We start from the raw sequence: 25807 nt of genomic DNA on the forward strand, positions 1-25807 counted from the left end.
TATAGTCAATTGCGATCGGTTATATACTCCTACTGAAGAAAGGTAGTATATAAATTTTGTTTATAATGAATGCAATTATTTTATAATGATTTAATTTTGAGGCTAGGATATCGTTAAGTTTCTTGTTGTTAAGTTACCATAAAATGTGTGATGTTTCCTGTTTTAAATACATAGTTGTTTTTAAAAGTATTCACATATTTTTTGCACCCAATGCTTTAAACGGTTTTATAGATTTAAAATTCCGTTTTACTAGAGAATTGGACACCCGCTGCTACATTGTAACCCGCAGATGTTCAGGTAGACGCCCAAATCGAGAAATACAAGGCTGCCTCTAAATTCGATTAAAAACTGAGATAAATCTCGAAATTGCATTCTTCAAGGCCACCTGCCCTGCGCATACGCATCCTAACGCACGCGCCGACTCATTCAATTCAAGCCAGTCTGCCACAAGCGCTCAGCATAAGTGCATGTGTTGATTAAAACGCTTCTTGATAACGCGATAAGTGCTGTGTTAATAACGGATTTTTTTTCGTGTCGTGGACCGACGAGTTTCTTTAAATTTTGAGGTATTATTTTTGACTCCTTTATATATTTTAAGTATTTTATATATTATGACTCAAATTACTTTGCATTGTGTCCTATTAGGAGCCCTTATCGTTTAGTCAGTAGGTACTTATTCGGATAGAAATAAAGTTTATCATTGTTTACGTCACATTTCAATGATAATTATTGATTAAGGTTATGTCTAATAAAACATTGATTAAAAAGTTAATGTATGCATATATTTTTTAACTGATCAAAATTTTTTATAATTATACTTTTTTATAATTCACAATTAAACGAACATAAAGGTATATTTTTCGCCGTCTATGTACATTTTTTTTATAAATCCATATATAAATTGACAAAATGGATAAGTTAGACAGGATTCTCAGACATAAAAAAATCGAAGGTGGTTGAACGAAATAATTTATAAAGTACCGTCATTTCACTATGATTACTATTTAACATACAGTTTTTCAGAATATTAATCGGAAATTTAAAAATGACAAATGATAAGAATGGACATTAAGTAACTAGAAATTAAACATTAAATTCGTACAACTATTAAAATGTTTTTGTAATAATTTGATTTTTATGTCTTTATGTAAATTTTGAATTTAAAATATTAAGCCAAAGCGTAGACAACGTAATTAGTCCAAGTTTTTAACGCTACTATTCTCTTTACTTAATTAAAATTAGACTTAATAATATTATATGTGAAAAATATTATATACCTAGAGAAACAATTGTTCTGCCGGATTTGAAAATCGAAACATAAAAAATTGTAATCACGTTAAATTAATCACATTTTTAATCGTTAAATTAAACAACACAGACTGTGTTGTTAAATTTAAAAAGGTTCAAAATTTTTATTCGTTAAAGGTATCAGTATATATAGTCTGTTCTGTGCAGGAAACACACTTTACTTTTGCAAATTTACATAATATGATTTTAATGTAATTTTAGTGTTAGGTGTGAAATCTCACTCTCTATATTTTAAAGATTCTTTATAAAATATCTAAAGTGCAAATAAAATGAAACACATTTAATTACATTGTTTTTATATTCCAAATTATTCTAAATTGTGTGTGTGTCTTATGCAGCTCTTTTGTTCTTGTCTTTAAAATGTTTGATAACGTACGTAATTATTATTAATTCTTTTGTAATAGTATTTTTAATAAAAAACATATCTTAACGGAAAACAATGGATAAATTATTCTTTCTTAACATACATTTATAGATAGAAATATTTTTATACCAATATCAATATTTATATATATATATTAAATAAAAGCACGGTATTTTGCATTCCAAATGGAACTAAGCGAAGGACTTGAAGCAGAGATCCAAAGAAATAAGATATTTCAGTTTCGCTATTTCGAGAATCGCCCCAGGGACCGGCCCCTATCCGATGATTTAAATATAGAATTGAATATTATCTTAACATGGAATTCGTTATTAAGTACGGATTTAGATTAAAGTTTAGGTACTTTAGATATTATTTATATTGGATGAATGCTATTGGATTTCTGAGTGCTTGCAACCCAACACAGTTATTTTTTTGAACGCCATTTTTTGGGTTGCTCAGTAGTTTTAAATGTAAACAGACTAGAATTTGTGTCATAATTATAAGTAAAACGTTTTACTAAATTTCTTTCTGATTAACTCCCTTGTACTATTCTTACAAAATATTACTTTTAAGGTAAAGTGAATGTTATCACATAAAAACGTGCCTATCAATATTATCTATACGATTGTTTTATTATATACAAGATATGTGGACAAAAGAATACACGATAAATTCATTGGAAATCAATTTCCTTTCATTATTTCGCAATTTACGCTCAAGTGTTTTCGCTCCATTTAACGAAAGACGAAACGACGAAAAACGATTTTCGGTGTATTTTTTTACCAGGTACAGCGATTGTCATTTCATCAGTTGACACTTGGAAGATAACAATATTTCTCTTTTCAAACAATAATATCTGGTCTTATCGCATTTTAGGAAGAGGAGTTAGGAAGTTTATACAGTGCAGACAAAGATAAAGCTCTTCCTTTATAATAAATAGTAAATTAAATAATAGTCAACCAGTCGCGGCTTCGCACGGCTAAATATTTCTGTATATTGTATATTGGAAACTAATATTAAGATAGTATTGTCTTTTATTAACATAACTTTTACACATTTAAAGAAAACGCTGTAAAGCACGCTAAAAAATTATGTTTAAATAATTATAAGTTTACAATGATACATAACTACAATCCGTTAAAAAAGTGTTTTCTTTAATATAACCATATTCAGGGATAGTGATATATGGTAAAATAGTTTTGAAATCGATCCAGTAGACAACTCAACACAGTTGCCATTGACATAATGTTACAGGGCTTATTAATTAAAAATGTCAAAGTCAAATCACTTTAAAACCGGAATTATTATGGAATAATTATTTAGTAATAAGTAACGACAAGAATTAACGCTGTAATGACAATTGCTACTGACAGCAATGCTATTGCTTTGACAAATATTTATGATATAAGTAATCTAATTTTATAGACAACGGTGGATATGATGTGATAAAGTTTTATATTGAAAAAAAACGTAATTGTAGGTATTTTTGGATTAAATTTATTATATATAATTGTATGTTAGAAAATATTTTATTTGTATCAATTTGAATTTAAAGTTATTAGTAGCAAAAAACAGCGATTCAAAATTAGTAAATACGCGAGTCTGTCACAACGGTCGCTACACAGATTAGCGTGGCCTACTCACCGGGAGAGATAGCAGATTTTGTTGCAGTATCTGCGAAATATTTTGTATTGTCTTGATTATGTTATTCTCTTAAGTTCTTAGTTGTCAGGTTAAGTGAAGTACTCTAGAGGGGTCTTTTGGGCACCATGGTTAATCCCCGAACTGTTCTTTTGAATCCTTACTGTATTTAAAATGTTAGGTAAAAAAACAAAAAAAAAATCAATAGTGAAATTTGTAATCACAGATTAATCAAAATTGTATAATAGTTTAGGTTTAATAATATTCTAGAACGTCCATCAAACTTAAATATACATAGTTTTAAAAGCTGTAAAACCATTTTTTTCTTTAATGTTTGATATATCTGACAACTTTCTATACAAGATACGAATTAGATGCAATTTAAAGTTTATTAATGTTTTAAGACATTTGATTTTAATAAAATTTTACAACGTTAAGTTTTTTCTTAAAAATAATATATCTCACTATGTAAATACATATGTCCAAAATGTTATATAATATACAGTAGAATGCACTGCCCCTGCGTACATTACTGTTGTGAGATATTCGCAGCGTAGTGGAAGTAAATATTTTGATTAGCAGATGCATCGTGGAATAGTATGCGCAATCCATTCCTCCACGAAAAAAATTTTGATATTGATTTTTTTTTTACTTATAATTTCAAGTTCTATTAATTTCATCTTAAGTTACTGTTATTGCTTTTAACACCTTAACAAATAAAGATTTTATTATTTAAAGATAATACATTGATTCCTACAAGATATACATATCTGTATTGGCTGTATAATCATAATGCTATTTAAACAGGATGTACTTAAAAAATAAACGAAAGAATTTGTTTGTTGACGGTACCCGACGGAAGTCAACCACGTTACGCAAGCGACGGAATACTTGCCTTTTGTCTCCCGATGGCTCACCACATTTGATACATCTGTTTTCTTTAATTTACTATGTACCAGCTAAATAAACTAGCATGAATGTAACATGTATTTTTTTTAATGCATGTACACTGACACATCGCGGAACACTAAGATCCTAGCTTAAGACTGAAGTAATAGTCTAACAAATTTACTATTTAGGATATTTAGCATGAGAGTCCAGTAACACTATTTACAGTCTCTATTAAGGGGAAGACACTCTCATACATATGCACCGAACGTGAATTTATAAGACAAGAGTGTTTTTCCAAAGTATACACTTCTTATTTACGAGTATTAACACTTTGTTGAGTTACATATTTGATACACATACATTCAAATTACAGATGTAGACTTATAAAATTACACATAATAAAATAAATTAAGTTAAAACTAAAAGCTAATGTTTAGAGACATGAATCGCTAGAATTAGCTTCTATAATACATAAAAATAATAAATTTACGAAATTTAAGAATATAAAAATTAAAATTCTGTCGGTAAACTGTTTAAATTTTTAAATTCATTCCTACGAGCATACATGTTATTATCAATATCTTAATTCTTAATTTCATTACATATTGGTTTTAAGAACTGTTTTATTAATAATATAGTATTATGCATCAAGGTTATTTATATGGAATTGTATGAATATATTTTCCTCAATGAATGGCGTCACGATTCTCTGGACTAAACCAAATATAGGCACCTCGTCATCAGGAGCCTTCAGAAAATCAGAGAAATCACATCACACCGTAGTACTCATTTTTCTATAAATAATATTACGTAACATCAAGTTGTTTATAAAAGATATTAAATTCTCGGGAAACGAGGATTTTTTTTTATTTATTAGAGGAGAGGGCAATAGGAGAAAACGTGGCAAAAATATTGACTCCAACCATGAAGTAGAAGACCCATAAAATTTACTTAACAAATTCATAATTGTTATATATTTATTATACCCAGTATTTACACATTAATTATTTTAATAGTTTACAAAGACGCTCACAAATGCCTTTCAAATTATGCTTATTTAGTTTGTTTATATTCCGATGATAGGATTTCTGTAAGCAAGAAACGTACTAAAATGGTGACTAATTAAAATAATAATTTTAAAAAATCGTTATGTATTAACTCAGTTTTCTCTGCAACTCAGTTCAGAGGAGTTAAACTAATAGATTTTTCTTCAATCTTTCAAAGCATAACTTAGCATAATACATTAATAAATGTGCGTATAGATTTTTCGTGAGCTGTCCTAATCTTATAAATAGTTTTGTAATCGAATCAAAAAATAATTAACAGTTATAATAATATACAAATAATTTAAACGTACTTGAACTATTGGTAACTGAATGTTGAAATATTTCAACGAAATTGCAATGCACTGACCTTGTCTAATTAATTTATAAATTAATTATAATTTTGCATCTACATTTCTATTGTTATAAACTTTTAATGATTTGAATAAGTAAAAAAATATTTTTGGTGCAATTACACCAATACTCTCAGATCTCTATCAGACTCTTATCCCTTGCACCAATGGACTTTCTGTTTTTTTCTTTTTTTATAGATATATAGCCCCCTGATAGCCCGGCTCACCTGATGTTAAGTGATCCCGCCGCCCATGGACACTCTCAATGCGAGAGGGCTCGCGAGTGCGTTGCCGGCCTTTTAAGTTTTGATACGCTCTTTTCTTGAAGGACAGCTAAAAACAAACGTTAAAGAAAGACGAATGATAATAAGAAAAACAATATTTACGTAATTTTAACGCAATTCAAAACTCGACGATTTGTATCAGATACAAAGCTGTTCACACTTGTCTATGGAATAATAATAATAGATTAGTCTGTCAGATACACTTGAATACATTTAAATTTTTAGGTATCTGTGTGTGCTCCAAATCCGGCCATTCCTGTCTCACTGTGCCACTCCCTGCCACGTACCACCTGCTGTTTCCTTGAACCTTGGGCTTTTAATATTTTCTTGCTTCCCTTTTCTGTACCTCTTGCTATATGGCCCGCCCATTGCCATTAAGTTTATGATTATTGAAAAATCTGTTACCTTAGTTGTCTTACTGATGTATTCTTTCCTATTATTATCGTTCCTGTCTATTAAATTAAAATGATCAAAGAAATACTGCAATCTGAGGCCCAGACCCATTCGGGATGTAGCCCCTCTGGATTGTTATAATTAGGGCATTAATAATTTTTATACAAATAAATAATTACTTTTAGGGTTGATGTTCAGCTCACTATTGGAGCACTTAGTCCGGGGATTATATGTCACACAATTTGGCACCGTATAGAAATTCCAAAGTTCACTAATTAACCGTGAAATGAAAGTGGTCTGAAAAAAGTTTTTATCATGAGCGTGGTGAGTTTTAGTTCAAATAGACTTAAATCTTATTGACGCACGATTAATGTTTAGTGAAGCGATATGTCATGTAATCAACTTTCATTGGCTCAATAATCCATTATAGTTTTATGAATGGCTTTCCTTGTATGTAATATATTTAATGGGTTTAGTGCGTGTGTATAATGTTTTAAGTATTAAATTGTTTTTTACTTAATGATTCGAACTGTGATCTTTTATTTATAATTGATGATATTGCTCTCGATTTCTGCTTCTTACTGGGTGAGGTACGGTATTATATGAACTAATTAAATAATATTTAGTTAATCAAATATCCCTAGAGTAACGGGACTAAACTTAAGCGTCAAGTACTAATATGATTATCAGTTAAAGGACGTGACTAACAATGTTAGAGGTGTTACCTATATCATGACAGTCTCAGGTTGGTTGCAATAAAACTATTAAAAACAGAAATATACATCTAGCTACGGCAAGTTAAAAGAGATCAATTAGTATAGGATAGTAGGCAATAAAAAATGCTTAATTATTGTACATGTTTCTGATCAATGCGAATTTATCTTAACCGCAAGATTCGTCACGAATTGGAAACTTTTAAGCGTAACGAGCGACGACCTTTAGCGATTTGTTTTGGTAAATATTATGACTACATATTTAAAAAAATAGCATACCATCATTATATAGTCTATGCTTAATAATCTTAGGTATATATTAATAATTATATGTGTTTTAATTAAGGTACAATTTTCCCCCGATAAGTTAATTTAACAACAGTCAGTATGTACTCCGTTTAAATGAATAAGTTTCCGTTAGCAAATGATCGACTCTGAGTATTGCGGATTCAGTAATTCGTCTACTGTCATTATTTTTTTGTTTAAGTTATTCTAAGCGTTTTGCGTGTGTTTAGTCTTTAGAGAAGAATATTTATTTTAGCTGACAAACATCGCACATATTAAAATGAGGACAATCAAAAACTTAAGAAAAAATTTAGTATAGAAAGGAAAAATACACGTGTGAAAACGTATCAGTAAATATCACAACTTACGAGGGGACTCTTTGTATCAAAGAAGTCGAATGGGTCCGCCTGGCATCCGCAAATATACAATTATAAGTAGGTATAGTTTAAATAATGGGCCCAAGGTTGCTACAATTAACCCTCGACATCTCAATTGATTTGATTATGACAGATTCAATACCATACACATTTGTGTTCTTGGCATTTAGTATCGCGTATCGTATAAGTAATATTAATGAGAGGTATTAAGTGATAAGTTACGGTCCTAGGCTCACAAAGGTTCGATCTGTACTTACGAATTCAACCTTCTTATTATAGCTGCAAATGAACCAAGCCCTACTGCCCTTTGGGTTACCTATGGAATAAGATTGGTGTTTACACAGACGCATTTGTCATTGGCCTTAATAAAGTTAGTTTGCCTTCGAAGGCTAGACCATCTTTCTTATATTTTATAAAAAAAATAAGGACTGGGACTTAGTGTTAAAAATATTCTTTATTAATTATGAACGGTTAAAAGAACACTAGATGTTTCTTAGTTTAGTTCTTACAAACAAATCTTTCTCTATTTAATAGTATAAAATGTAGAACTTAAGCCAAACCATACATACATCATACTCGGAATTCCCAACTGTTATTTCAAAACAAATATTTATATACAATTTTTTTTATTTCAGAACCAGTAATGTCCACTGAGTAACCGAAATCAAGATGGCGGCCGTAGGTGCAGTTCTCCTGGAATCCAGGCCTTTTAGGCCCTTTAAGTCCTCTGAGGAGTACTTGTATGCCATGAAAGAGGACTTGGCTGAGTGGCTGACAGTCCTGTACCCTGAACTGAGGATCAATGCTGACAATTTTCTCGATAGATTGGACACTGGCGTCGCTTTGTGCAGGGTATGTATAAAAAATACAGTACTAGTTACAACGATTCCAACGTCTACTGAGGCGATAACTCGTTTACATGGAACTAAGTTTATCCTATAATTATTATAATTTATTTCCAATACTCAAAAATAATAATAATAAAGGCCCTTTTTTCGCTGACCATTTCGCTTAAATGCTATTATTATCAAACAGAATATTCTTAAATCTAATTATATAGAAATAATATATAAAAATAATTTATTCTCAACCGCTTTGGTCAGGTTGTCTGTCGATATAGGCCTCCAATACACAAAAATACAGTATTTCCAATATAATTAACCTACATTAATAGAAATTTAAACAAATGTAAAACAATAATTGTTCCCTGTAGCAGTGTATTTTTAATGCCGGCATTTCCTTCTCGAATTGCTATATTTATTCGTGGAGCGAGGAGAGCACCAGACCGGGGTCACCTATACCTTCCAGGCGCCATCTTAAATCTTTAATTCCAATTGTCTAAACTCCAAAGGGAACAAAATCAGAGTTGGAGGAAAGACTCTTATATTTGAGTTTAAGTAAAAAGTACATATTTAGTAGGAGTAGTTCAGAACTAATATTTTTGCGGTAGATACATTTCGATGGGATGGAATCTGGAATCTCCGCCACACTAAGACACCTGTATGGCCACATAGTTTAGTTCATGGCAAAACAATAATTGTAACTGATTTTTGGTATAGGCCTACTTATCATAATTAACATGAATGAGACACACGCACACAAATATATTCATAAAATAATAAACGAAGTCATGCTTAGTCCCTGAAATATTTAATTCGCGGGAACAAGGCTAAATAAATCTTCGAGGTTTAGAATAGTGATGAATCATATTGTATAACTTTTACCTGTTTTCGTAATTGGAAGTATATTGTGACATCTAACAATTTACGTAAATGGTAGAAGCGTCATGTTGTTTGCCTTTAAATATATTAAAAGCCTAAAATCTACATAAATGCATACACATCACGCTGAATAAAAATAAAATAATAAAATTAAATAGACCACAGACAATAGAATACAGATTAACCGTATACCTAAAACAACAATTCACCATAAGAGATAATTTAACGAATTCATAACTCAGTGGAGTCATGGTATACCATGAAAAATAATGACATAAGTTTAAAAAACGAACACTTTATATATATAGATATATATACACTGTAATACTCTGTTGTTATATACTTTACATAAACTGACTGACAAAAGTACAAGGTCATTGATGTCTATGATACAATTATTAAAGTAGTTGGGTTCCATTACTGTACAGTTAATTAAAATGATTCTTGTAGATTGATTTTTTTTGATATAATTTAGGTACGATTTTACCAAATATAATATACTTAACTTTGCTTATCATATTGCTGGTTTGTTATAGAATGTTGGTACGATTAAACGGGTCGTTCCCATGGCAACGTTCCCCAAACTTAAACAAATAAATAATTTGTATCAGCTTTTATGGCTGCTATGTTGGTATTTTCCAAAATAAAATAAGTTTTACTAAGTCGATAAGAGACATAGATTAGTTTTTAAGGTTTTATTTATATTAAATAAACATTATTTATTATTTATATAAATAAATACTATGGGACATTTTTACCCTCTTAAGTTTTAGAGAATATGTATGTATTGTATATGTATATATTAAACCCAATTATAAGCCAAGTTCTTTTAATCTCGGTTTCGTTAGCATATCGGTAACGAATGTTACATAACTACTACTGTCTGTTTTTGGTTTGTTGGTTTTCAATTGGTTTTCAAGTATGAATCAGTCGACTCAGCTTAATAAGCATATAAGTGTATATTTTTATCAATATAACGAAAAACCACGTCCAGTAGCGTTCAAATGAATGGTACATGACCTAAAATCTGAGTACGGATAGTATGACCTTTGCACAATATGATAAACAAATGTGTACACGGCTGATACCAGTCGATACATAAGAAATGTCACGATCCGTTGCGAAACTAGACCTAATCTTGAAAATAATTTTATTAATTCATTCATTCAATGTCAATGGCGCAATAGTTTATCTGACCGGATGAAGGCTCGTGTGATTTTAACTAGCTACGTGGGAAAAGTGTTTTTCATATAAAACCTACAGTTTATAAGCCAGCCAGCGCGGCGATGCATTGATTAAAAGCAAAATAACATGCTTATCCTATCGCGATAAGAGCTATCAAAAGAGGCCAATAAAATATCGATATGAACGTGATAACCACTTGACATTATTCAAATCCGGAACCATTTCTCTTTTATCATGTTTGCTTGCATTATTTAAATTTTGTCAACTATAATTTGACGAGAAATTTGATGATTTAACAGAAAATAAATGTGGAAGTAGTGATGACAAAGACAACCATTCATTGTTTGAGGATTTGTGTATAGTATATACGGTGACACTAACTTGTGTAAAAACATAGGTAAAACTGTATTCGGTGTGTTATGCTCATAACTACATTATATAATTTAATCGTATGCCCTACCATTGAGAATTTGGTGTATTCTTGTTAATCCTTTGGGGGTGGAGGTTTTAGCTTGTCAACAAAGTTTTGGTCTGTTATGGCGTCGGCAAGATTACCTTTTGTCTAAACAAAATGTTTGTATAATTATTAAAACATAAAATGACATAATGTCTATCGATCCCATCTCGTTTTTTTTTTCAAAAGTATTGCCTTCGCCGTTTCCGATTATGCTAAAAAATACAGTGTTATATTTAAACGTGACTAAGTTCGGAAATAAGATATGCCATAAAGAATTTCCTCGTTAGATAGCCAGTAAAAGAGTACATTGACTCACTTTCTTAAAACTATACTGAATCATTGGGCGTTACACTTTTAATCACGTGAAAATCTGGGAAAAACCGTTCATTACTAAATAACAGATGTATTCTTTATTTTTATACTTTTATTATATATTCTAGATATTTTTTTAAACTGTTATTAAAAATATTTAATTCATATTTTGATTCCTAATACAGCGAATGGCGAGAAATGGTGTGAATTGTAAATATTGAACGCTGTCAAAAATATTGTGCCCTTGCTTATAGTTCTGTGCTTATGTTTCCGTGTAAATTATGATTTGATTTTAGAACATTGTCCAAAACTTACCATAGGCTGCCAATTTTCGTCCTATGTGACGTAACACAGCCTTGCCAATGTCGCAAGTTGTCATTAGCGGTTGTCGCAAGAACGTCACTTTGTCTATTTTTACCATTTTACTGTTAAAGAGGTCAAGACAATTTGGGTGCTTGAGTATGTTTTGGAATGAGGAAACTCCGAGGATGATATTAAAGGTTTAAGTTTAGGTGAGGTAACCGGAGTTTTTAACACTAGGGAAAGCTTTGCATTTTTCGTGTTGAGCAAAGAAAATACTTCTTAAATAAGCTCTAATACTGTAAAAAACAAACTGTTTTAGCTAGAAATTAAACTATTTATAATAATATTTTTAGTATGCTTACAGGAATATATTTAATTTATTTACACTTCAAAATTATACAAACAAGGCAACGGGCGACCATATCGCTAACAAGCGATTTCTTCCAGACAACCCTATTATGAAGAAATAAAAATAAAAATACCTGCAGCGGGTAAAGCACAAGAAGTGCTGAAATATTTCATACAAAAGAACATAATATAACACCAACTATAACTAAAATGAACTAGCTAATTACGAGGCAAAAGATAAATGTTTAAAAAGTAAAAGCCTATAATCATCAAATCGTAGCGTAGAAAAAATATTATTTTTAAAAGTAATTTGACGCAGTGTTTTTATTTAATGGCATTTCAAGACAATCAGGTGACATTTATAAACCTTATGTATGTATCGTCGAGGTTTATTTGTTTATAAAATTTACATAGTGGTATTGATTTTAATTCATAGGAGTAGCTTACGTTTAAAAACACATTAAACAACATTGAAACGCGTCTTATAGGTACAATAATATATTATATTATGAAAATTAAACTTCAGAAGTTAAGTTAATAGGAAAATGTATTGTCATAATATATATTTAATAATCATAATGTACATACGTCATACATATAAAACTTCTGACTTCTGCGTGTCTTTCTAATCAAACTAGTCCTAAGCTGGACCGAATAATGAAAAATTTTTCGTGTACAAGGTAATAATTTTTTAAAGTTTTTATTAAGACGTTGGTACAACATCTAAAGGAATCGCTGGTATAAATATAACAATTGTTGAATATTTAGAATATTGACTTTTATAATCGTAAGTATTGAACAGAATATTAGAATTATTTAAATTTTATGATGTGGTTGTGAGAAACCAAAAGTAGGATAAGCTGCGCGTTGCCCTTGGTCGATAGCGATTATTAGCGAAGGCGGAGGCGCCGGCGCAGGTGGCTTGTGCATTGTTTTTCTTTTGTTTATACTTAAAGTTTTATATGAGGGCGCCGATTTAATGAAATATGGAAACATGTTTCGTCTTCATAAGACTCAGGAATTTCTATATATTCTATATTATTTATTTTCTGATTATGTGAAGTTATATGTTTAATAACATATTAACACTGTTAAAAGTTTTATATATAATTTTCTCAAAACTAATGTCCAAAACGCATTTAATGATAATCATGTTCTGCTGTTATGTTATTTGTGGAAAAAAGTGGTTCGACAGACCTTATAACTAAATTAGGATATAATTCTTGATTATATTCATTATATTCACAGTTCACATTACATCTAAAGTCAAATCACCAAATATAAGTATCAAACTTTATATAGACCACGCATACTTAAGATCTAACACGATGGGAAGACTACATTTTCTTAATCAAATTGTTTTAAAGAGGTACCATGCACCACTGAATAATTGTAATCTAGTTTCCCAACACATTAGCTACATATGTGGAGAGTATGTCACCACCATATTTTGTCATAAATTTGGTTGTTATGAAAATCATAGTTTGAGAGATATTAACATTTGATTCACATTCTCGTATGTTTTAATATCGCAATTGCTACATACTACTTAGAATGTATCAAGCGATGCAAATTAAAATGTATCCGAACTTTAGATCCAAACGTACCAAATAACATCAATTGAAATGCAAACCTCGTACTTGTCAGCAGGGCGTGACGTCACGTCCTAATGTTTCGCGAAACCGCGCCCATTCTACGGAGCTCGCGTAATCGATTGTTCTATAATCTATACGTTTCTAGTTTATGCTCTTTATAGATGCGCACGTTTGATGACGTTTGACAATAATTAGCGTAATGATGACATTAAATTTTTGGTTGAATTTTCGAGCCTTCAAATTGAAAAGTAAATTGCTGTGTTTATGGAAAATTATACCTTAAACATAATCTTGTTATCATTTATCATATTTCAAATAATTATACACATACACCCCATTTAGTTACACGATCAAAAGATAAAACAAGAAACTACTAAATAGTTCGTTTAGTTTAGTTTCATGAGCAACGAATAATTAATTAATCAAAATACCCCTTTTTAATAATGGCGGTTTTTAAAAATACCTAAAGTAATTTTTTATCGAAGGAACTCAAACAATTGTCAATTGGCAAGAATATACACGTACCTACCTACTCACCAATTCCTGAATTCCCATGAGGCGTTTAGAATTTTAAGCATGGCAACAATGTAAGGAAGCTCGAGGTTTTTGAATTAGATTATGGCAATATTTGGCTATTGTATTCAATTGGCTGGATTTAAAAAGCTCATTATATATTTATTATACGGAAACGTAAACACACGATAAAAAAAAACATTAAATTTAGGACATATATAATTACTTATATTGAGATGCGTTCTAGAAAATATTTCAAAGATAATTTTATTATCTACACGGGACTGAGTTTCACTTGTTAAGATGTAAATGGTTATCAATCTTACTGATTTCCGAAAGTCTGTTTTTTACATATATTGTCGTACCTTTTTATAAAACTAAATTAATAACATCGGTTAAATAAAACCTTTAATAACACTTCATTCATTCATTCTATAAAAACAATAAAAATGTCATAATAGAATATTTTATTTTAATAGTTTTATTACAATATAAATCATTACAAAGTGTAATATAAATTATACATATGTATGATGTTTATAAGTAAGTAGCCTTTAAATGTTACAAGAATGTAAACAAAATCTTGACGCCGGTTACACAAAAAAGGCGTTCACGCCAGACGAAAGTGATCTTAAAAATAGTATTTATCGAAATGACGACCTTTACGAATGCGCAACATATCCGCGCGGAAATCACCGGAATGTCAACTTGATTACCTTTCTAGGTCGTTACCGTATAGACGTACTCTAACTTCTTATATGTACTAAAAAGTAAATCTAAAGTTTGTAATCAAGAAATAGATTAAAGGGGACGGGATACGGTGTCTTTTGAGGCATAGAAGAAAGTACATGACAGTCTAAAAAATCTACAATAACCATATTGAGACACATAATTTAATAACTATTTAATAAGATTAAAAACTACTTTCGTTAATCTAAACCACTGTTTTACCTTTCTATCTTTTAAAAACCTAGCATGCACCCAAAAGGTTATTCGTAATTTTTCAGCGAATATCTTATCATAGTGTAGAACGTGATATGTATAGGTATCATAACCATTGAACTTTACGCTCGCATTAATTATGAATTCGGACTGATAACAACTTGTTTACACCAAAATGCTTTTCATTCTGTATGCCATCATTTAATTTAAACTATAATTGACATTTCATCGCGTCTCGCAAATGTTATTAACAGACTTCATCTGTTTTCCCATAATTACTGATGAATAATGTAAATGGAGTCTTTGAACTTTACTGTTTTGTCTGTGGCAGCTGTCAATGTCAATGCAGAATGTAAATTGTTCTTGTCATTGTCCCATAGAATTTTGATTATATAAGATGTAGATACATTTTGAACACGGGTTTCGATATATTGGGTGGAGGATACCTTTATCTTTGTCAAACTTCTATGTTCTTTATTGTTGACGTTGATTGACAAGTTGGGAGCGTAACTTGACATTTGGCAATTGAATGAAACATTTATTCATATAGATATGAATATTAATGCTTTAGTATAATCTTGCGCCAAAGTAGAAGACATCACCAGGATTTTGTTATCACTAATTACTATCACATCACGTGGTATATAACGCATTGATAAATAACAAACAAAAGAAATATTAATTAATTCATGACAACATAATATTATGGTGGTGATAAAATGGATCTGACGCTAGTCCCCCCCGTGTTGTGGGTGTCTAGACTATCTCTTTCGTGGTACATGAAGCATATTAAAAAGAAATATACTTATATTCAACAATAAATCAAATATATTAAAATCTTTTTATCTATTTTGACTGAACTAAAGTTATGGTAAGATCATAATACAAGTATACAAAGTACATACCTAAAAAGTCACTTCCTGGTACAAAAAATATCCAGGGTTATTAAAAAATTTCCTGTGATTGATCAGCTGTCAGTGAACTGACAGTGATAGTAAGTGTATGCCCTAAATGGGCGTTTAACTGTCGATTAATGTCAAAATGATTTTATTCGCACTTGAGGCTAGCCGATGACACAGGTTAAGGGCGTTCTGGAGTTCAAATTGAAGGCTTAAATGATAATTTTGTGAAATTGAGCCATTTTTTGTGTCTTAACTTAATTAAACGCTTTTGCGAATTTTATAAGAACAGGTTTTTTGATATTTCGTGTACAAATTTTGAAGCTTATTTAACAGCAATAAATATTACTTTTAATGCGATAAATATAAATTCCAACTTTAAAAGCATTAGTGTAAATGTGCGTATGGTGCAGATGGATTTGTGCGTTTATCATGTGCATCTGCATCTGCATCTGCATTTTTGAGATTATGTAGAGAATCCAATATTTATTCAATGATAACAAATATTCTTTCATCTACGCATAGCTATAATTTAGTTATGATAATAATAAACACTCCTTGAGACAACCTTTAGTTTTGTAATAAATTATAATCCCATTTATATTTTAACTCTATCTTATTGCTAAGCAGCAGAAAATATACCATTAATTTCGAATTTAAATGAGTTGCGCGAATTTTGTAAATGGCTTCTCCAAATCTTTTGCATTTTCTGCAAACATTAGAATTTATACTCTACTGGTATATATTTTAGAGTTTATTTTAGATAAAAATTGTTCCCTTCTAATCAGGTATCCAATTGGGGAACCATTCTCAAAAATGTAGTGTAAATATAGTAACAGCTATTTATAAAAAAAAAACATTGAAATTTATTTTAAAAATGTATTTTACAATTTTCTTTATATATAAATAATAATTCAGTTCTTAAAACTTAGTATTTTTGCTAAAATTTACAAAAAATATATAAAGATATCAGAGCTAGAGCCTTGAACTTACTATATCGGTACCAACAGCGAACCCGATCTAAATTACTATTTTTTGTTTCCGCTATCCCAAGGCTGCGTACTCAGAGCTACGGATATTGAGTATACACCGAACTTGCATGCAAAAATGTCGGAATCGCTGTCGCATTGGAAGTTACTGAGTACGCGCACTGATGCTTTATCACGTCAAAAAAGTTGTACGCCGGTAATCAAATTTTTAGCTTAGTAATAACCGAAATTATTACTAATCATAAAATATACCATACTGACATTAATTAAATTACCAGATGAATTTCGATAAAATCCATTGTGTAGAGGAAATTAAGCAGAATTTTTAGAAAGTCATATTTAAAATATTCCCATTAATTAAATTTGACGTCTCTGAGAACTAATTGTCCTGACTTGAATTGTAGTTTTAATAGTTTCTCAGGGTAATGCAAATTATAAGTGTTGCCTGCAGTGTAAATTAAACTTTTCGGAACCATAAAATTAAGAGTTATCTGTGCGCTAGAAAGTCAATCAAATCTGGTTCTAAGAGCTGTTAAAACATTTTTTTTCTTTCTAAAGTTTGATACATTCGACAGTGACTTGATACAAATTATAATATAGACCTCAGGGTCGAAATATATCGCTGAGTGTGATTGTCGAAATAATTGGATTGATTTGAGCCTTTTTTCTGTAACTTAGTATATGATTACATTCGCTTGTTCGACCTTATTATAAGGTTTGTCGTTCATAAGTTTTATAGGTATTTAGCCAAACTGGGATGCGATTGCTTGCCTCTAAATTAAAGATAAATGTAATATTATGAATAAAGAAAAAAAATCTGTGCTTGTTGTAATATTTTCGTTTAGTTTATTTTGTAATATGTGTGATTTAAAATTTGTAGTGTGGTGTAGCTCTTCAAAGTGGCTAAGTTTTTTTGGTGTTTTCCGTACTTTTCTTTTAACGTATATACATAATTAAAAAAAGTGTATCTATATATAAATGATATTTCGAAATTGCTCGCAGTATTTAGTATTTTAGATGAATACGTTTTCCATACATCGCAACTGCTATTTATTTTATTTTATTTGTCTTTGTCTCATGCGGACAGTATGAAAAAAAAACACTTATTCGACGTTTGTAGAAAAAACGACATAAACAATATTAATAGTTATATAATAAAATGAAAGTTTTATTATTACGTATTATCTAGTTAAATAAAGTTTATTTAAATATCACAAAATGAACATATTTCATTTAAAAATGTTGTCTATGCTAACTTCAGTGTGTCGGTTTTATTGATGGTGTGCGCGTGCATCGTAACTCTCATCATTTTCCCCTAACGCGCTAATATAAGTATAACTTTAAAAATGTTTCTTAAAACACCTAATTAGGCCTTTTCGTAAAAGTTAAGACAGTGCCGATAATATACTCGTAAGTAACGAAAAACGTCTCTAGTTGTGTTTTCGACTTATTTAATTAAATAATATTGCGAGTATTATAGTAATTCTGACAGTGTAAAAACATTAACAACTGGAGTAATTTAAAAAAGGAATTTCGAAACGATTTTGTCATAATTCTCGCTAAAAATTGTTGTTTGTTCCTGTGAATCGGTTCGGAAGACCATGTGTGTCTATTGAGGATGCGATGAGCGACGTGACATAAAACCATGGTGTGCCTGACCATATGTGGCACGGAAGGATTATTAGATTCGCGATTGTTTCCTATAACTGTGTCATTGACCAGGTTACTTCGTAGTTTAAGTCCGTGAAGTAGGGGTCAGCACATCGATATTAATCTCAACATATGCTGTTCTATGCTAAAAAAAGAAAGTATTCTACTTGTGCAACAGTAGGTTTATTTTAAAATTTTATGAATAAAGAATTAAGTATCAAATAATCATGAAATGAATGTCATGTTTGCCTCTTTCAACAATAATTCCTTGGTATTATCTAATAAAGTTAAACACTCAATATCATTTAAATTTAGAATGCAATGTGCATAGCGACCGCACTGCCCAAATTGATACGGCAGTTTTTATATATAGTATGGCAAAAGAGTCGAGTTTAGTGTTTAATATATAACTGTTTTTTAAGTGCTTCAGAGCTCAGCTTCAGTTCTATAACCATACAACAAGTATTATTATGCGTACACGATTGTATGTAACAATATGTAGGAAATCGTCACGGTTTAGAGAGAGGAATGCAGATACGAAACGAATATTGATTACACTGACCAATGAGCGTGGCGAATGAATTATATCATCAACATGAAAGGACAATTAATATGCACGTAAAATTGTGGCGTATACCATGAAGTTATTTCAGAAATTGCATGCAATAAACGCCACAAAATCATATGCGCCAACTTCCTATCGTGTCATTTCAATGGATAAATTTCTAGAACAATACCCATTAAATGGGTTATTGAAACCATAGCTTGGTTAGTTTCGCACTGTTGGATTTTATTTCAATTTGATATAAAACCAATGTGAAATGTTTTTTTAATTTCTCTTCTCTATGATTCTTTTTTAATTTAGGATTGTTGTAATAAACAAACGGTTTACACAAAACTTAACTGCGCTGTAGATCTAGATTTAAAATGTGCAGGAGGAATCTATCGTTAATTCATTATTTAATGTAATTAAAAACGAATATTTGTAAACATAGTATTTGCAAACGTATATTTAAGATCTAATATTATGATATTTGATGAGGTTGATTATATAGGCAGAAATTTCTTTCGGAAAACACAATAAGTATGCTGTATTAAAAGTTTTAAATAATTAATTTGAAATAATAATAATATTTTCACTTTAGAAGATATCCATATAGAGTTTTAGTTACAGTTAGTAACAATTCGGTTTTAGTTGCTATTTTAGTATTGGTAAACCAAACAAAAATACTCCAATGGGGCATGGACAGCATACCAACGTTTTAAGATATGCGAATTCTTTGAACACATTCCATTGGTGCTATGCCTAACACGATGCATTAAGGATGCCACCCTTTTCCGAATGATGGAATTAAAACCGTTATTTCGGGTACCGGTAAACCTGACCCCCTCATGAACCAATGCAATCCCAATAGCAATCTGAACGTTGTACTGAATAATAACGATCGATAATTCAAATAGTTTAAATCTTAATATATATAAATCTCCTGTCACGATGTTTGTCCGCGATGGATTCCAAAACTACTTAACCGATTTTCAATTAAATTGGCACACCGTGAGCAGTCTGGTCCAACTTAAGAGATGGGATAGCTTAGATCTTTAATTATAGTCGCAATTTTATTTTATTGCAAATTATTTGTTTATTATTTGATACAATTCTAACAGATGGCGCTGTGTTAAAAGTACCAACGTTTCACATATGCTATCTATCTTTCACATCAGCTCTCCTACTTGAATAGCTTACTACAATGTAATATATTAAAAACCTTAGCCACAGCAACGCTTGGCCGAGTCTGCTAGTGTATTATATAATTGCAAAATGTATGTAATATATAAATGCATGTCAAAAATGAGAATGATAAAAGGATATTTAATTTTGAGTAACATAAAGAATTTGCAGTGTGAGAAATAAAGATTTATTTCGTTGTAAATTGTATTCAGCCTTTCTGGAGATTCTTTATAGTGAAACCGCAACGTGAAGAGTATATTATACAATAACGTTTATCGTCCGAGCCATACATAGCCGCCGGTCAATTTTCTATCGATAAATCGATTATTATCATCTAATCATTTAGATTTAGAAAGTCGCTTTCTTCTTGTTTATTTAATATTTGGACGATATTGTTATTGCATAACTTACGTAATGAGTATGGGAATGGAGATAATTGAAAGGTCTTGACTTACAGTAATTTTAAAAAATGGAACACTAGTAAGAAAATAGTGATATATATAAAATGTATACGAAATTCAAAGGATTTACCAATAAATATCGTATTTGTGTATCCTGTGCACTCGCTAAAAGTCATATAAGCTGCATATTAGGAAGTACATAATATAATAATTCAATTCCAAAATCTCGAACCCGGTGTCAAGGTCGGCTTTTTATAGATTTATCGACAGAGCCGTTTTGATTAATTAGAGATGTATTTAAGCGCACATTGAATTGGCTACGGTGAGTCATGCGCATGATTCACGCTATGATTTAAGTAATATTTTTATGATTTTTAAGTAACAAAAAATTGTTTTGCTTGCTAGTAAAAAAGTTTAAAAAAATAACAAATTACTTGAAAGTTGGAATCGACGAATAATTCATGTTAACTGGATAAAATAATGACATATTGAAAAAAGACTTGAAGCCTTCATAAACGGCTTTACGGGAGTAAATAAGAGTAATATAAGTACCAGAGAGAGACTACCAGTAAACATTTATACTATACTGTACACTATACATACACAGAGTAAGTAGGTCCTAGTTGGTAGCTGATCGGTTCACTATTGTTGATGGCAACTAAATAATACCAAAAAATACTAAACCAGTAATAATTAAAAATGAAACCATCTTCAAGATTTTTTGGTTTTCACCTTATCTATAAAATGCCAATATCACATCTTGTTTTCAACGCCTATAAACTTGATAAATGACCGCGGTGTTTTTAATCTGTATTCGATAACCGATATTGATTAATAGTCTGTGATGACATTTGTGATGTCACCGATCTTGATGAACAATCTAGAGGACAAAAATAATTGGCGATGGTTATGAAATATGCATGGAATGACGAAAAAACTTAGATCAAACTATTGGTTTATTGCGCACTGTAATTAATACTTATAATTAATGGAATTATATAACAGTGGTTTATTTAAATCATCATTTGAGGAGGAAACAGAGGCTATTTTTGTTTTAAATAATTTATAACACTATAATAATAATTAGTCCATATTAATTCCCTAAACTATTACGAATTTCGCTTATAACTTCAAACAACTAACTTTATTTAGTTGCAATATTCTTCTTAATTATTCTCGTTCATATATTATGTATAATGTAAGTATTGTGCGTTCTTCAGTCTGTGACACTACCTGTTTACTATAGATTATGCAAACATTGCCGATTTTTTTTAATATGCGTTTGTGGACTGAAGAGTTATTTATTACAGTAGTAAATCGACAAGACATAGCCGATTTATGAGTCAATTCGTAAACAAATCGACATATTTATATGCAGGCGACGTTGGTAAATACAGCATTTTACTGAATTTATTTAAACAATTTCTGAATATTTATAGAACTTTAATAAAGATGTCGTCTTTATCTTTAATATTTTTTTAAATCTCCAACAAAATATTAATTTTGTGAATAAAATCTAAGTCTAAATCTAAACCAGCTTAACCAAAATCGAAGGTCACTAGAAATAGTTCTCGAAGGTCGTACCTGGCCGTGGGCGGGCGGTCCGAGCCGTGGGCGGGTGTCGCAACCGATACAATTACGAACCTGCTCACACTTATTTGCATAGTTTGCATAACGTTATCTGATAATATGAAAAGAGTGTTTGGGTAGTGTCAATGACCTCCTTCTGTCAAATTAATCTTATTTAAGATTAGCGGCCAAGCTTTATACGGTGCTACTACACCTGTATAGATGAATATAAAGTTGTGATAACACGTTTGTCACGTTAATTAAAAAAAGTTTATTTAAAAAAGACTTAGAAATTCTACATGGAATTTTATCGTTTGCGTGTATCACGATTCAAGTAAATACATATAAACATATAATACTCCCAAGTTTAGATAAGTTTGGTGTCAGATTTTTTTCAAACTTTCAACTAATCATTTGTATTTATTGTTTCAGGTAAGATCCAACATGTGTTTATCGTAGGTATACCTCGTAACGTCGTAAAATTTTGATCGATTTAAATTCAGTAAAAACAGTATATTACTGTATACAAAAATTGTATTGATAGAAACTATACTTTTCTATAAAATAGAAATGCTACATCTTTTATGAAAAAGCATTTACATTCAAAAAGGTTTCGTACACTATTAACGTACTAAAACAAAAGCGAATGAAGTCAGAATTCAGCCATGAGACGCCATAAAAGTCGATGAGTTAATATACTTTAGCCGTGAACGCAGGCGCCAACATAGCAGGTACTGAAGAGCACGACAACCTTTTTCTATTTTCCATTTTCAATTTCTTTTTTTTTTTAATTTAAGCATTTCCAACTCTACTAGTGCTACAGAAATAATATTCGTTCATTATTACAGTATATGTTTTGATTTCCATAAGTCTTGGCTTATTATGTTGTTCAAATAGAAAAAGAAAATATTATTTTAATTTCACATATTTCTGTTTAAGTAAGTAGATGATCAGTTTTCAATGCGAAAATAAATATTGTTTGACTATCGAACATAGAATCTCCAGTTTAAACCAACGAATCTTGACGTCTAGGTCACCTACGTGGTTAATTAATGAAAGGCGTAATATTTTAAGGGTTTTATTGTTTATTAAGGTCGCGACCAAATGGCCAGTTGACACGAAACGAGGTAGCAAATATTTTGACCTGGTTTTTCATCAGGATAAAAACGTCGTGGAACGTTTTATAATAGCGTTATTCTTTTGTAATTTATTTGAGTTCTTGCGTATTTAGTTTATATTTAATATTTTAAGATAATTTCTAGACGTATGAGTTAAAAAAGTCACCCATACCTATCTAATTAAGGATAAGATCCAGAAACCAGATTTAGCGGTAATTGTGATTCTGTATGACACGTATTGGATTTTGACATATGGGAGTCGTTGTTCGCTGTTGTGATATCTGTTTAGTCAATAGGCATATTCGTTCCAAGACGATGTAATACTCAAGACAATACCGCCTGTCTATATCTCTTTTATTTTTTAAATGGAACATTGAAACAATAGCAACAAACGCTGTACTCTCATTAATCCATGTTTTATTATTCACACAAATTTAATTTATTTGACATAAAAACTTCAAGGTCGTACGTCGTCGTCAGCTGCCCACTGAAGTATTTCCGACCCAATTTGACATAGGGTCCTTCAAGAAAAAAAGCGTACCAATTTTAAAAGGCCGGCAACGCACTCGCGAGCCCTCTGACATTGAGTGTCAATCGGCGGCGGTATCACTTAACATCACTTAACATCTGTTCTATAAAAAAAAACCTATTTTTTTCTAAATTTTACTAATGCTAAAAGAACTGTTGTTATTCGTTTATTAGCATGAATAGTATAACAAAGGAAAAACTACTTTTGATATTTTTCGCCTTTCGAATCATGTCTTGACGATTTCATAAAACTTTCCTTACCATAAAATCAAGATGATTCATGATGAAAACAATTTGGGCCGCAATCAAAACGATTGTCTCGAGTTCACAGACAATACATTTAATTAAATAATGTGTCATTGTGTAAATTGGGTTTGGGCTGGAACCTGTTTACTTAGGTGATTACATGAAATGATTTATAGTAAAAAAATGTTGAATATTTTAATATAGTCTACACATAAATAAGCCTGGATTAATTCTAATATAAATTATAGATATTTACTTATATCATACAGAGCAGAATTTGCCCAATCGTAGGTTCGATGTTCAGCTTAGAACCAATTGATTTTCTTTCCATGTGCCCATTTAACATTCACTCGATTGATAAAGGATGTCATCGTAGGGAAACCTGCTCGCCTAGACCCAAAATGTCGAGGGCCTACTAATGATGATTGGCAAATGATCATTAAACAGTTTCAAAAAACTGAGGTCGAGACCTAAAAAGGTTGTTAGTGACACTGATTTTTTGTACACATTCGATACACAAAAAAAAATTACGAAATATTTGTTGTGATAAGTTATAGAAAAATGAAACCGATTGCAAATAACACATTTTTTAAAAACACAATGGTACGATCGACCCAATGTATCCGTGTTAGTTATCTTTTAAATCAAACTTATGCATTATAAGGATTTACTATAAAATTAAATCATAAATCACAACGCGATTGTTTAGCATTACAAATTCTGATGATGCCGCGACAATGGTGTCTAGACAAGTGACAGCACCGAACCGAGGAAATGTCATAGCGACAGCTGTCAAATTCATACTGACAGCTGAGCAGTTCAATTTATTATGCTACCATTATGGTATGGCATGCTACACATATGGAAAAATATTATCTTTGTTAAAGATTGAATAATGTTAGCAACAGTAGGTAGATAGGCAAGAAACTGTTATCAAAAAAGAAGAAAATTACGTGTGACAATGTTTGGTACATTGGATTTTTTTTTACATAATAAAATTGTACTAATCTTAATTCCACATTTTTAATTTGAGAGATTAACCAAAGACAATATTAAATTTGTTTATGATTTGGACTACGAAACAGTTTGAGCACACAAAATTATAATAGAACAAGAAACATTAACAGCCTGGACGTTCAACTTTCTTTGGCCCTATGCCCATACATGTTTCGAATTAGGGCGTCACTTGCGGTACCATTGAATTTGGACGTAACAGTACCCACCTACGCCCTTTTCTATCATCTAGTGTGGGTCTCTTTGTAGTGTCGCCTTCATTAGCGTATTGTTTATGATAGTAAAAGTAGCGCATTTTAACCGGAAATCGGATATTAATTGACCAAATTCGGAATTCAAAATATAAACCATGCCGACGTCGTAAAAGAAGTCTATTATGTTAGGCAAATTTCGTAAAGTGTTTCTGTTAGAAATTCATTATATATTAACCCGACAGACGTTGTACTATTTACACGTCTTAAATACAAAAAAATATTGTGAAGCTAATTAATTTTTACACAGAAGATTTATGTATATGTAAAAATATTGATGTTTAACGTTATGTATATGAATCAATTATCAAATTTATCAATTCTTCATCGCAAAAGCGAGCACATGTATTACGAACTCATAGAAAATATGATGCCCTAAAGGGCA

The 25807-nt window shown here is 30.7% G+C and overlaps 1 protein-coding gene across 1 annotated transcript in view; it reads left to right on the top strand.

Annotated features, from left to right (window-relative positions):
- Positions 1–438: 438 nt before the first annotated feature.
- LOC111002954 (GAS2-like protein pickled eggs) overlaps positions 439–25807 on the top strand; it is a 45549-nt gene continuing 20180 nt past the window's right edge. Inside the window, exons 1-2 of the mRNA XM_022273260.2 lie at positions 439–566; positions 8288–8504. Of these exons, the coding sequence (XP_022128952.2) occupies positions 8322–8504 (183 nt within the window). The 5' untranslated portion in view covers positions 439–566; positions 8288–8321. The remainder of the gene's footprint in view (positions 567–8287; positions 8505–25807) is intronic.

The sequence above is a fragment of the Pieris rapae genome, chromosome 3 (assembly GCF_905147795.1).
Source record: "Pieris rapae chromosome 3, ilPieRapa1.1, whole genome shotgun sequence".
NCBI lineage: Eukaryota > Metazoa > Arthropoda > Insecta > Lepidoptera > Pieridae > Pieris > Pieris rapae.